The 13,719-nt window shown below is 40.0% G+C and overlaps 2 protein-coding genes across 6 annotated transcripts in view; one reads left to right on the plus strand and one right to left on the minus strand.

The window, feature by feature from the left end:
- The window catches only part of NBEAL1 (neurobeachin like 1), an 87,901-nt gene extending 81,378 nt beyond the window's left edge, over positions 1 to 6,523 (plus strand). For all 5 annotated transcript variants that reach the window (XM_080621867.1, XM_080621863.1, XM_080621865.1 and 2 more), the window contains one exon: positions 105 to 6,523. In XM_080621867.1, the coding sequence (XP_080477993.1) occupies positions 105 to 206 (102 nt within the window). In that variant the 3' untranslated portion in view covers positions 207 to 6,523. The remainder of the gene's footprint in view (positions 1 to 104) is intronic.
- Positions 6,524 to 6,940: 417 nt separating this feature from the next.
- On the minus strand, positions 6,941 to 13,699 carry LOC308222834 (alpha-aspartyl dipeptidase-like; the record flags this gene model as incomplete). Its single annotated transcript, XM_080621267.1, has 8 exons — positions 13,571 to 13,699; positions 13,407 to 13,495; positions 12,289 to 12,363; positions 11,695 to 11,774; positions 10,122 to 10,295; positions 8,611 to 8,670; positions 7,558 to 7,640; positions 6,941 to 7,019 (listed from the first exon to the last, which is right to left on the minus strand). Exons 1-8 carry the CDS (start codon positions 13,669 to 13,671, stop codon positions 6,941 to 6,943), a joined length of 741 nt encoding a protein of 246 aa, XP_080477393.1. The 5' UTR covers positions 13,672 to 13,699.
- Positions 13,700 to 13,719: the final 20 nt, after the last annotated feature.

A 13,719-nucleotide genomic window follows, 5' to 3' on the forward strand; every position in this document is an offset into this window, starting at 1 on the left:
TTGTAGTGTCTGCATTTCACCAAAATCAGTGTCTGAATTCCTTTTTAATTTATCCACCTTATCCCTTCCCCCTCCTTTTGTTTCTCTGAATTACTTTTAAACAGATGCGCTCAGGTCAGCTTTCCCGAAAGCTGTGGGGATCAAGCAAAAGGCTCAGCCAGATTTCATCAGGAGAGACTGAATATAACACTCAAGATTCCAAGTGATTGCTGCTTCTACCTTCTCTCATGGATCCCAGAAACATGTTTAATCTTTTGGTCACTTTAAATGTGTATCTCACCTTTCAGAGCCTTAATTCTTAAGTCTGTTGATGATGAACCTATGGTAGAGGTATAGTATAATAAGCATACGTAATCAGGCAACTTAGCTTGCTTGCATATTTTCCCTTAACTGTGTTGATGTGGTCACAGCAGAATCCCTCTCTAAAGAGCTGCTAAAAGTGTGTTTCAGAAAAAAAAAAAATTTGATAATTGAATTTAAGATAAGTAGCATTTGATTTAAAGCTGAATAGGGCCAGGTGCTCCTTGATCACAAAGAAGCTATTTGGCTTTGCTTTGACAGCATTGTAATTCTCCAGCAGTAAATGAAAATTCTGGCAGTCGCAATGGTCAGATTCAGAATTGAAATAGCTGGCAGTTATGACCTTTTCCGTATATTTTTTTTTAGCCCAATGAACAGTCTGTGTTGCAGTTTGTTCCTGTAAATGGCTATCACTATCTTCTTTCGTGTAGTTTCAGTTTTAGGCTGTTCTGCAAGGAACATCTGTGTTGCACTACTTGATTATCAGAAATTGTTAGAAGTACAGATATGACTAACTTCAAAGGAGTTGAAGGTGGTGAAGGAGCTCAAGGAGGTAGGAAATACTTGCTGCTGAAAATTTATTTATATTGTTAGGTAGACTAAGCCACACACCAAGAAATCCCATAATATATTTAATATCTCTAAGAAATACAGAGGAAGAATCGGTATCTATATATTGGTCAAAGATCAATCTGCTTCATTAGTAAGGTAACTCCTACAAATAAAATAAGATTTCCACTGCAAAATCATTTAAACAATGCAGCATAATTTAATTAAATAGCATCTGTTTGTTTCTTGGCTTGGTGTTCACCAAACCACTTGTTAGCCTTTTTTTCTTGTTTGCCCTCTATAAACAAGCAAGGAAACAGATAATGTATCCATTTTCAAGATGTGTTTAAGACATGGGATGAGAAAGTATCAGATCCTTACCTGTGCTATATCCAGCTAAATAGTTACGGATTGTGTGCTATATTTTAGAGAAGCCATTACTGATTTGTTTGTTGTTTTGTTTTTTTTTTATGATAGAAGGGTGTGTGTTTTCCTATCCTGACATTTTTATAATGTTATTGATCTAAATGATAAACCCTATACTGTTAGAAAAGCCTGGTGCTGAGGGAATAAGACAGGCTTTTGAGTTGGCATGCAAAGGTATGTGTGCATATGTATTATATGTGTGTATGTTTGTATATATATGTATATTCATGTATGTATGTCTATTAAAAGGAGAAAATACCATGGGGTAAGAGGAATTACTGGTATAAGGCAGAGCTCTAAGTGATTGTTAGCTACTATGTTCCCATTTGACTACCCCTTTCTTCCCTCTGCCATCACTTTTCTTGTTATTTTTATTTATTTATGGAAATGAATGTGTGTTGTATCTCTTATAAATGTTATCAGATATTCCCTGTGACTGGGGAGTTGTTAAACTACCTGAGGAACTCCATAATGTATAATCTTATTTCATTAACTTCTAGCACAATATTTATTAAGTTTGTAGAAAGAATATCTCCTTACCCCACAAAAGGATAATCTTAACAAGTTCTGTTAGTCTCATTTGAACTGTTTTCACTGCCTCAATTTCTTTACTGGAAAAAAACCCACACGGCCCTCCTAGTGACTGATTAATGTGCTGTGCAAAGAAAGTCGTGCTGCTTTTTCTCAACTTTTGTAAATGAAATAATAAGTCAGACTAGTGCACAAGTGGGTCTATGCATAGTTGCAATATTCTAGCTAATCACTGTGACAGACTGGATTGTCTGGAAAGTTAGGAGAAATAAGAATTATTTGCCTGAGTCACTTGCCAAGAAGAGCATTAAATTTTCTGAAAGTACAGCAGTGTGTTTTTTTTCAGGCTCCCTATATATAAAGAAACTACCCAAATGCATTTGTACTTTCAAATAAGCTACAGAGATGTGAAAACACTATTTTGTAATCAATTACTTATCCAGTAAGAATACTAAGGATACTCTGGAAGTATTGAGTGTGTTCATGAGAATGTGAAGTATGTTTGTCCATTATGATTTCATGAAGGAGGGATTCCAGGGGAGCTCTTCTGAGAGTAGTTTAGAAGAATTTCAGTTCAGAATGTGAGATCTTTCTGTGTTATGGGAAGTTGGAAAATTCATTTGAGACATTGAGTTGATAGTTTTTGTAAGTTCGCATGTATGTTCTGTCTAAATGCATATATGAGGTTAAGTGTACTTGCAGGGGAAGAGGACAGGAAATGATGTTTTGGGCTAGCAGAATCAAGTGGAAAAATTGAGGAAAGAGGTCTTTTGTAGTGTTTGGTGAAAGCATAGTTCATTTTTTGTCACTTCCACAGAGGGGTTCAAATAAGGGTTTGAAAACATCCTACTGTGAGTTAGGTAAGTTTATACAACAGTTGAATAAATGGTTGTTTGTAGTTTAGCATTAAAGAATACTGAATACACTGCATCAGTTTAAGTAAAATACAATGTTGTTGCAATAATTTGGGATGAAAGTCTATGGTGAAAAGCTCTGACATTGAGTACCATCATTTCATTACATTACAAGCATTACATGATCTTCACAAATATCTGAGATAGGTTAATTGTGGGCATTTCCTGATTTCTGAAACTTGAAGCAAGTTTGTGCTCAGGACAAAGCAGCAGCAAGAATGAAGAGGGGCAAAGGTGAGCTCTAGGCTGCTTTATGCTCTGTGTGGAATGGCAACATCCATTGCCTTTTGATCTTTTATCTGATCCTTGAGGATGGGAGGTAAACACCATTGCATGCTTAGCCTTCTTGCCAGAGACCCTCTGGAAAGACCCCCATAGGCTTGAAGGTCTGCACTTTGAGTTTATCTAAAACCAGCTTTAAATAAAAGATACAGGACACAAGTGTAAGCATTAGGTGGTACGTTGTTTCTTTTGGCTTTAACTTATTTGTATAAATCTTTTTTAAAAATAGAAAATATTTTTTTCTTATCAGCTATTTAGGTTGGTTGAATTGAGGTCTGTTAAGCAGTGCACTGTGAATTAGCAAACTGACTTCCATAATTCTTTCATTTCCTCAAGTTTGGTGGTATCTTCTTTTAATTTTTTGGAACCACCCTGATGATATGTATCAAAGTTTAAGATACTCTTACCTTTGAAGCTGAGTAAGTAGGAGTGTAAATATATATATATCTCTGAAAGAAAATGAAACCCAACTCTCTTTCCATACTTGTATATAAATGAGATCAAGTAGTTAGCAGTATTAACTTCTCCATAGCACAGTTTTGAACTTGCATACCAAAGGATGATATTTAGAACATGTTTCTCCTTTATTTCAAGTAAAATGTTTGTTAAACTTCTCTATCAGTTTACTTGTTCTTGATAATATTTTACTTGTCTTTATCTGTAGTGAGGAATCTCATCTAGTCTGTGCAGGTTTTGTACTATACAAGCATTCAGAAAGTGAAGTAGTGAGGAATCTCATCTAGTCTGTGCAGGTTTTGTACTATACAAGCATTCAGAAAGTGAAATGCTTGCTGTTCAAGTTAGCATCTGACACAAATTACTTGATATCAATATATTTGTTACCTAATAATCATAGATTATCTAGAAGCTACATCTCTGTCATCCATCTACTTTAACAACACCAGCACAAAGTAATAATCTTAAACTAACTGTACTTCTCCTGATGGTTAACAGGCATTGTGGAAATTAGGGCCTGATTGATTAAAAAGGAAACAAACAACAAAAAAATAAAAAGAAAAACCCTGCCAGCACCCACACATTACAATTGTTTTGCTAATCTGCAATTGAAATAAACAAGCTTTCTTCCCCCCAGTGTACTTTAGATCATGACTTTATCTTAAAACAGGTTTATTCACAGGCTTTAAATAAGTCTAGTCAATCAGCTGTTTTGTAAGGATCCTCTTAAGAGTTGTATTTTTGTGTCCTTTAAATGAAGTGCAAGGAACTAAGCTTCTGCATTGTTCAAATGCTGTGTGGGACTGGTAACAGTCCTACATCAGCCTGCTTTAAGACAGTCCTGCAGGAGTGGTGAATTCATTTTTATTTGTCATACACAGTAATTAGCTAGGTCTTCCAACTCTTGCCTTAGTCAAGCAAGGGAGCTGTATACCTCGCTTCCCTAGACTGTGTTTCCCTCCTCCCTGTTTCCTCTGCAAGTCTTTCCCAATCTCATTTAACAAAATCATTGAAAGTGTATGTACAGCAACCAAATGCTTCACAGAGTTTTTAGTGTGTGTGTATATTTAGTTGAAAATGTGTATCTATATACAGATTATGGTAGGGAGCTTTAGAGCTGGGGAGGGAAGTAGAGGTGTCCGCCTCCATCCGCTCCTACACTGGGAGTCTGTGTAGACATTTGCTCTGTATTGTCACCTGAAGGCACTCCTCTCTTCCACTGTTAAAGACATCTTGCTGCCTAGGTTAGGTGCTGAGGCTATGTGCTGTGAATATATTTTTTTCCTGTCAAAGAATTACCAAAAAACCCCAACCCACATATAAATACATATCCTAATGTGAACCTAAGCCCTCATCTAATACTGTTAGCTGAAAGCACTACATAGGGTTATATTTAATTGGGTGGAAATTCAAGCATGTGCTTCAGTGCTTTCTAGAATGGGCTTTTCATGCTTTTTGTTTTAAAAGCTACGTTGTTTTCAGCTGTAAACACGAGTAGTTTCCTTTTGGGGAAAGTGACAATTTTTGTGCAGTGATATGCATGTGGGTTCATTGTATACTAATGTTAGACTTAATTGGTGTCTGGAAGATGTCTTTCCTTCCATCCCAAGAAGCCAAATTTCCCTCATTGCTATGAATTGCCCTTGTTAACAGATACTTTTAAAGGAAACAAGGGTTTTCTGAAAAGCTATTGCAGTTAAAAAAACCATAATGGTAAAATACTGTTGTCCCCTTCACCGCTGTTATATTCATCAGATGCCTGAATGCAGAAATGCCTCTGAGTGGCAGCATAGCATGCTCTGCATGAGTTTAGATCACACACTATTCATCTTAACTGCAGTCTTGGACACTGCATATGTGAGGAACTGCCGGTAGTGTTTAATCAAAGGTACCCTTTGTTTGGTTTTAATTCACCTTTTGCTGTGCATCTGTGGAAGAAAATTGGTATGTCTTCTTTTAGTTACCATTTACCCAAATGGCCCAGATAAAATAGGTGTTTCACTTGTTTCCTTCAGGAGAGAGTTCCTCCGGTCATGTGTTCTTTCTATTTTTGTCTACTTGGGAAATTTGGCAAGTATTTCCAGAGCTTAGGTGTGTGAGTAACTGCACAGAGAATTTCATAATGCATCTTGTGTCCCAGAAGCATGACTGTCAGTATAGGTTATGGTTTAAAGCTGCTAAGGTGTTCTGAGATTAAAGTAAAAACCATCCAGCCATATATATCTTAGATCTAACTGAACTTAGAGGCCACTTGTTTATTTAGCTTCCAATCTAGTCAGTATTTTCCTCTTGAGGGAGCCATACTTTTTGCCTTTAAGTAACTTTGTAAAATAGTCTTGCACCTCCTGACAGTACTGCTTTAGTCGTATGTAGCTGTGACCTGTTGCTTAAAGACAGCCATGGTGGGGGAGGGGAGGGGGAATCAAGGAAAATTTGTGATCTGTGTTCTGGTTCAACCCTTCACTATGCAGGAGCAGCTTAATAAAAGCTTAGAGAAATGCTGCTTGTGAGACTTGCCTCCCTTTGGTCAGTGTTTTGATGGAAGCTGTAATGCTACTCAGTTTGCTTGATGCATTTTTACTAATGCTAATGAAGGAGTGGAAGCAAGGGCCTTACAGCAACAGTTAACTGTATCTTCTCAAATTCTTACAGACCGTGCAATTATGTGATTACAAATGGATTTTTAAATGCCAAAAAATGCCTTTTTTAAGAGTTAAATATTAGGTCTGAGGAGTGTTGGAAATACCTACTTTCAAAAACGAGCCTTCAGACACTGTAATGAACTTCCTTGTCAGTCTTCTGTGCAATATCTTTTTCCCTTCTGGGTGCTTTAAGAGTATACTGTATGTCTTACTTTGTTTTGATCAGTATGTTTTAAGAGTGTGTATATTGGCTAATGATGGATTTTTTTTCTGTACAGCATGGTGGAAGATGTTTAAAAATTTTGCACTTTTCTAGGATTTGCAAGTTTGTAACCTGAAATTTTTAACATGCACACTTTTGTATATAATTAGCATTGTATATATTTAACATGAGTTTGAAGCAAATAAAAGTAATTGAATGCATTAACTTCTCCCTTTATTAATAGTGGAAAAATGAAGCTAAACATGTGGGAATACACTAAACTAACAATTCTTTAATTTAGCAGGTAAAGCTAGGCAGCAGAAACAGCTGACTCTGTGTCCTGTCTTAAATGTGTTAAACATTTGGTGGAGAAGGAATTGAAGTGGCTACATGAAAATACAGACCCTTTCAGACTAAGAATAGCTATGATTACTCAGGTATTGCAATAAAAATTGTCCTTTTGCTGGGAAAGAGAGATGTCTGAGACATGAATTAGGGTGGGAAAAAGAGCCTACTAATGCATATTTATCTTTATTTATAAAGATATGGTTTTCCACCCACCCTGGGACTAGAAGCATCCCTTCCCTCCCTCCTCATTGTCTCCCCATTTAGTGACTTTTGCTGCAGAATATACAAGGCTACAGATTCTGAAGATTACTGTCTATCAGGAGGAAACTGAAATCTGTTCCAGGCTCATGTTCAGTCGGTTTCTTACCCCTGTAAACAAGAAAAACCATTCTGTGAGCTTTAGCAGGAGCTAGGACTGTGCTTCTGTCTGTTTCTAGGGATAGAACAAGGCATCCTTATTCCTATCAAGCAGAGTTGTGACTCCCTTTCTTGCCTGCATCTCGGGACATACATATTAGATTTCTTAGTAATGTTTATATGACAAAAGACATGAGTTCCCTTGTTCTGGAGTTCAGTGCATTAGGGCCAAACTGGCATTCCCCTGGCCTTCAGTAACAGGACTGACTACAGGGGCACTTCCTGTGAATGGTAACTATAGTTCGGAAGCATAAGCATTAGTGGATGTAACACCATAGAACTAACTGGGTAGGCTAGACATCCTTTAAGTGCTGTCATACTGCTTACTCATCTGGAGCATAAAGCAATACTCATGTTTTCCCCAAAGAGAAATGGAAGCAAGGGATTAAGGGATTCTGATGTGGGGGACAGGCAGCATGGACCAGGAGTCTAATAGTATCTCTCTTCCTTTCTATGTGAAGGAGGATATCAATTCAAATGAAGCATTTACCTCAAAAACAGGCGTGCTCCTGTCACTCCTTGCAAGGTGGCTTTGTCTCCTTCCACTAGCAGCATCGCACCTTCCCGCAAGCCCTAATGTAGGTGGTAACATTTACTGTTATTATCAAGCTATATGAAAGGCTAGAGTGCTTGTCACAAGCAGGCCAGTCTTAGTGTAGCTCACTGTGACTACATACAAGAGTCGCAAGACTTCCATACATATTTCTAACAAAGATGCCAAGGCAACACTAGGTGAGTTACCTTGCTTTAGAAGCCAGTTTTGTTTATTTTATTTCTCACTTTTAAAGGAGAAACAATTAAGTGTATTTTTTCCACGATTACTTCTGCTACATTCTTATATTCTTATCTCTTCTGCTACTTTCTTATATTCTTATTCTTCTTACATTCTATATTCTTAGCTCCAGTTTGGGCCAAGCAACAGCCAGCTGGGTTTGGTAGAGTACAGATTGTATTACTCTAAGCTCAAGCACAGGGACAGGAAACTCTGAGGTCCCAGTTTCCCATTTAGACATACTGTAATTATAAACATAGAATCATAGAACAGTTAGGGTTGGAAAGGACCTTAAGATGATCTAGTTCCAACCCCCCTGCCATGGGCAGGGACACATATTACTGAATGAGCAAATTCAGAAACCTACAGAGATTAAAACAAAATTTAAAGTTAAGAGTATATTCAAAAAGATTACAGGGAGTTATCTTACCATCTGCATGCACACCACCTCCAGCATACAAGAACACAACTGGTGGCTGGTGACTGGAAAGATCAGAGCTGCCTCAAATACAGTGTTTTGCAACAGGACTCCAAGCATCTAATGGGCAGAATGTATTTCATTTGTTCTAACCCATTTTTTGCAAGTGAACAAAATCCAAATTTGAAGCTCTTGGCTAGAATACAACTAGCCTTCAATGCCACAGTTCTCTAAGGCTTGGAACTTCAGGCAAGGAAAATGACAGTGAAAGCTAGCAAGAATGCATATAAATGTTTACCATACTACAGCCATATAAAATCAGTAGTAGTGCCTGACTGGAAGTTACTACCCACCAGAACTGGAGGGGTGTTTGGTTCTTCATGATACTGGCGAATTCTTTCCTCTCTTGTCTCCTGCAATAATGAATGTAGATTTAGCTGCCCAGGAAGTCAGGTAGGATTTGGAGCTATCCAGTTAGTGCAACACTGACCAATTTCATAACATTAAACAAAACAGGTACTTCCCCTCAAACAGAATGGAGTGACAGGATTGACTTTAATAGATATGTATTTTACCCGCCATCATTAGCAGTAATTGCTGCGGGTTGATCAAACAGAACCCTCCCAATCCTGATAAGTCTTAAAACTTATTTCCACTCAATTCAACCAGTATTTTGGGGTTTTTGGTTCTGGGTTTTTGTTTGTTTGCTTTAATGCTATCTATATGTGCTCACCCTCAGAACAAGAGCACTGAAGCAAATGGATGAGATACCACCTTCAGGGAGGAGGTTAGTGAACCATGAATTTCTACTGATTAAGTATATGCTTATTTGTCATTAAGTAGGTATTACACTGAAGAATTTCCTTCTGTGAGAAGCTCTGCCATGTTTCCTAAGAGTTTGCTGCTGAACTGAGCAACAGTAGATGAAGAAATCAAACCAGAAGGATTTGTTGGTAAGGAAACAGGAACACAGCAGGGACTTGGTACGGCACAGAGCTTCCAGCGTCCTCTTGGAGAAAGAGCAGAAGTTATTTATAGGGAGAAGACTGCCTGCTTATCTAGTGACAAGCTGATTAAATGGGTACCTACAACTTCATCTACATTCTAGAAGCCCACCCTGATCCTTCATCTCTTCATTGTTCCCTAAGTCTTAATACTTCTCTAACCATGGGGAAATTTTGCTTACAAGGAGAGTTGTTTTTGGGCTATTAAAAGATGCACCACAGAAACTGCTCTCTGAGGAAGTGGCTCCTAGCAAGCTATTCAAGAATCAGCTCCTCCGTACAGTGGATGGCCATCTTTGTGGTTGAAGTTTCTGCCATACCAGTACATGTGCTTGCTCGGCACTGGCCACTACCGGTTATGCTCTCTCTGAGGACACTGGTCCCTAGGTATTTTCTTACAGAACAAGACTGCATGCAATCCTAGTATCTCCCTGTTCTGATAGTTTCTTCAGACCTTTAGATATTTAGGCCTCTTAATGTATGTTTAACTTGAGTCAAGCAGCAGGCAAGACAGACTATAATAGGACTTTGCAGAAACAGTGTATTGCCTCTTAATGTTTCAAGTTCCCTCACCCCTCCAGTTCCATACCAGGTATGAAGCAGCAGTATTTCAGATACTGCAAAGCTTCTGTTTGTGAAAAACACTTTGTTCCATGTCAGTAATACTGTTGCCAACTCCTCTTCCCACTCAAAGTAAAACTTCAGGAGGGAGTAAAGTGTTACTGCTTCATTGGCATTTCCAGGTGCTCTAGGAAGCAGCTGTTAGACATCCTATAGCTTTTGTGAGGCCTTACAAGTGCACATTATCATTAAACCTCTGCACCCTGATTCCTGTGTTAGCTCTGGCATGCTTTACTTACACCCATGTGACTGCTTTTAACATCTGGGTCCAGGTAGTGGGGGTTAATATTAAAAGGAACTAAGCCTAGGGCCTGCAGGGAAGGTGGATAAACAATTGGCATATCATTGGTAGTATTGATGCTGATGGTAGCGACATTAGTTCCTGCGCTGGATCCCATGTAAGGAATCCCATCCTGAAAGACAAAAGCAATGATTAGTATGCAGTATCACAACTAGGAACTACATTTTATAGCATCTTCTGTCAATCTCGGAGACTCAGCAATCAGATCAAAATCCTTCTAGCTCATCTCATTGTTAACTTTACAGATGAAAAGCAGAACAAGAATTCAGGTTTTGAGGTGAGCAACAGTTTGTGTATGTCATGGTTGTGAGAGAACTAGTTGTTGAATGTCCTGTACTCACAACTCTGATCCCAGTGCAAGGAGGAACTCATGAGGTTGTCAGTGCATATACTGGACCCCACTATCGAGAGACTGGTCTACATTTCAGTTACAGGAAATACCTGAACAGGTCTTAACTAGCTTCTGAAAATAGCAGATTGTCTGAAGCTGAGTACAATGGTGCCACAGCAACAACTTACCAGTACTGTAAGCAGCCAGTTTAGGGCTACTTTTGGTATTACTACTACATACATAATACTATGCTATACATGGAAGGATTCCATATAAACATGCAAGTACGTGGATAATGCTGAACAATTTATAAAAACAAGCTATCTTGAGAGAACTGGTGCTAATATAACCAAATAGTTATCTAGACTTCACGAGGACTCGAAAATTTTCTGTCTTTTCTGCCCGCAACAGGCACTGGATTTCTTTATATTAAGAGAGCCTAGCTAACCTTTCTTCTTGGCAGCTACCCTTTTCAAACAAATGGTGCATCAGTCTGCCTGAAGTCGCTTGGAGTTCCGTATTGCTAGGGGAACGCCTTGCTTCTGTTCTCCTCCATGGATGGTGTATCTTTGTTGTGCCTTACAAGATTCACCAGTGAGAATGAATGGGGCTGCTGACCAGAAGAGCTCAATAGCATGCAAACTCATAATTCCAGGTTAAGGATGTATGCAAGGTAATTACACCACTGTCAGCACTAACAACAGGACATTAAAGGACATGTCTAAAAGGCACATATGGATCAAATTCTGTCATCAGTTTATTAGCAAAAGATCTGCCATGTGAACAAATCAGTATCTATTAACAAGAAACAAAGTGGACATCTCAAGTTGAAAAGCAGGGTTTCTGGACATAGATTAAATCTTGCACTGCTCTTCATTAGTATGGTAAGTTGAGGGCCTTACTTCTAAGGTACTACACAGCATTGTCCATCACAAAGTCTTGCAGTCCCACATCTGGAAACTGCCCTAGACAGATTGCTGACCTTACTCTTTTTCAGGCTTCAGTGACTAATGACAGCCCTATTTGGCCACAGAATTTAAGTTCACCAGATTGCATGAGATGGCTCAGTATTTGAAGTATATTAGAAACAAAGGTGTAGAATCAACTTGGATTAGTCTGAAAAACAGCTTATGCATGAGATTCTGCCATTCAGACTTGGCCCAAGTCTTGTAGTTTTTACCTCAAGAACTCTTTTCCTGATCTCCTGTATCAGACTGTTGTCATAGAGAGCTTTCAGGAGACGGAATGTGTTCCCACCTCCTGCAAAAAGAGAGTCCAGCTTATATAGTGTGCTTTTGCCACCAGTTTTAATTGAAGTCTTTATAAATTTGGCAGGCTCAATGATTTCTATGCTCTATTCAGGATAGTATCCTGCTTTGAGCAGCAGTAAAACCAGAAGCTTCAGAAGGATGGTCACTGGGCAGGCCCCAAGTCCTTGTAACACTGATGCTGGCTGTATGACAACAGACACTGTTCTTATATGCAGGAGCATGGTATTAGGACTATGGGCAGTTTAAGCACAGTAGCCCTGGATCTTCTTGGAACTGAGAATTGAAACTTTCTAGAGATGAATTTCCATTAATCTCTAATATTTCCCTCCCCACCATTAAATTTAGGGTGTTATTGTTCCAAATCAAAGTGCTGTTTTATGTAGTTCCTAATAATTGCTAGATCCAACTTTTTCATTGTTGTCACTGTAGAAGTACCAGCTCTAAGCAGGACTAATCCAGTGCTCTACATAAGCCCTCATCAGAGAGCAAGAAGTAAAACTTACCGATAAATATTGCTTCAGATTTCCTTACAGCTTCCACTGGATCACAAGATTCATGAATGCTGTCCAGCCCATAACCTTAAAAGAAAAAAAAAGTATTTACCTTTGCCACTTCAGTTTGGTGGAAGAATGTGGTATGTCCAATCCCTCCCTACCCACCCCGACCCTAAGCCAAATGTCTCACCAAACAACCAGGGAAATTTCAGAGAACTCTACAACATAAATCAGAGCATTTGTCTAGCACAGGGCTTCTGCATCCAGCTGTACCAATGGAAATGCCTGCTTTATGGATATATGTGCTCAGTGTCCAAGGGCAGAGCATTTCACTCAGCAGGTGCAGGCTCAGGCACGAAGTCATGCTGAGCATTACCAACTAACTAGAAAATAAGAAAAAGCTGTCAGTCTTCAGCTTGGCTGTGAGTCTGAACAGGATGCCTTGCATTAGTGCAAGTATCTGATCTGAGTATTGTTTTAGTAATGGCTAAAATGTCTAGCCTTCACAGATTTGCCTTGCTGGGGTTCACTGAGTATGGGAAGTACCAGGAGAGATGGAAGAACATGGACATGTGATAGCAACAATCGTTCTGCAAGGCAAGGAGCAGTGTGCTGGTCAGGGAAGTGAGTACTGACTATTCCTACAGTAACAAATCCAAAGTTATCCTTAATGGTGATAGATATGAGGTGGAGGTGTTGCTGTAGGCTGCTCTGGAAAGATCATTGCCCTAAGCAAAGCTCAGTTGCTGCTCATCAGGGAAGCACATTATAGTAATGGTCTTCACTTAATACCAGTAGTTGCACGGCTTGAGAAGGTTTCAGATCTCCTAGAAGAATCCCCACGTGCTTAAGGAGAATAAAAAGATGCCACTTAGGAATAAACATTTCCTCCCTGTAAGATTTCGTCCGGAGGCCTCAAAAGCATCTACTTCTAGATGGGAGTCAGCAACCAACTTCCTGCTGTTCGTGGCTCCGCAGCGTGCCGCAGAGCTAGCCGAACCCATCCCCACCCAGTACAACAGCCTGCTCTCCCAGAGGCGTTCACCGCCTCACCTCCTCCTCACGGCTGCCCCACGGCGACGTTTCCCGGCAGCTGCCCGAGGGGCTCGGCGCCGGCCCAGCCTTACCCAAGCTTTCAAACTTCGTTCTCGCGGTCCGGGCGTAGGCATCGCGGTCGTGCAGGGCGTAGGGAACGAACAGCACCCGCTTCACCTTCCTGGGGAGGGAGAGAGCTCTTAGAGGGGCGGGGGGCCCCCTTGGCGCGGTCCCGCAGCCCCCACGCAGCGCTTACTCCCCGAGGAAGCTCTTGATGTGCTCCTGGCAGTGGCCCAGGTACCCCCCTCCGTGCAGGGTGGAGTTGGACACCAGCAGCAGGCGCCTCGGGCCCCCCATGCCGCCGCGGGCGCTGTGTGTAACCACAGCCCGCCCTGCCCCGACTCG

The sequence above is a fragment of the Psittacula echo genome (genome assembly GCF_963264785.1).
Source record: "Psittacula echo genome assembly, chromosome: 6".
In the NCBI taxonomy this organism is placed as follows: domain Eukaryota; kingdom Metazoa; phylum Chordata; class Aves; order Psittaciformes; family Psittacidae; genus Psittacula; species Psittacula echo.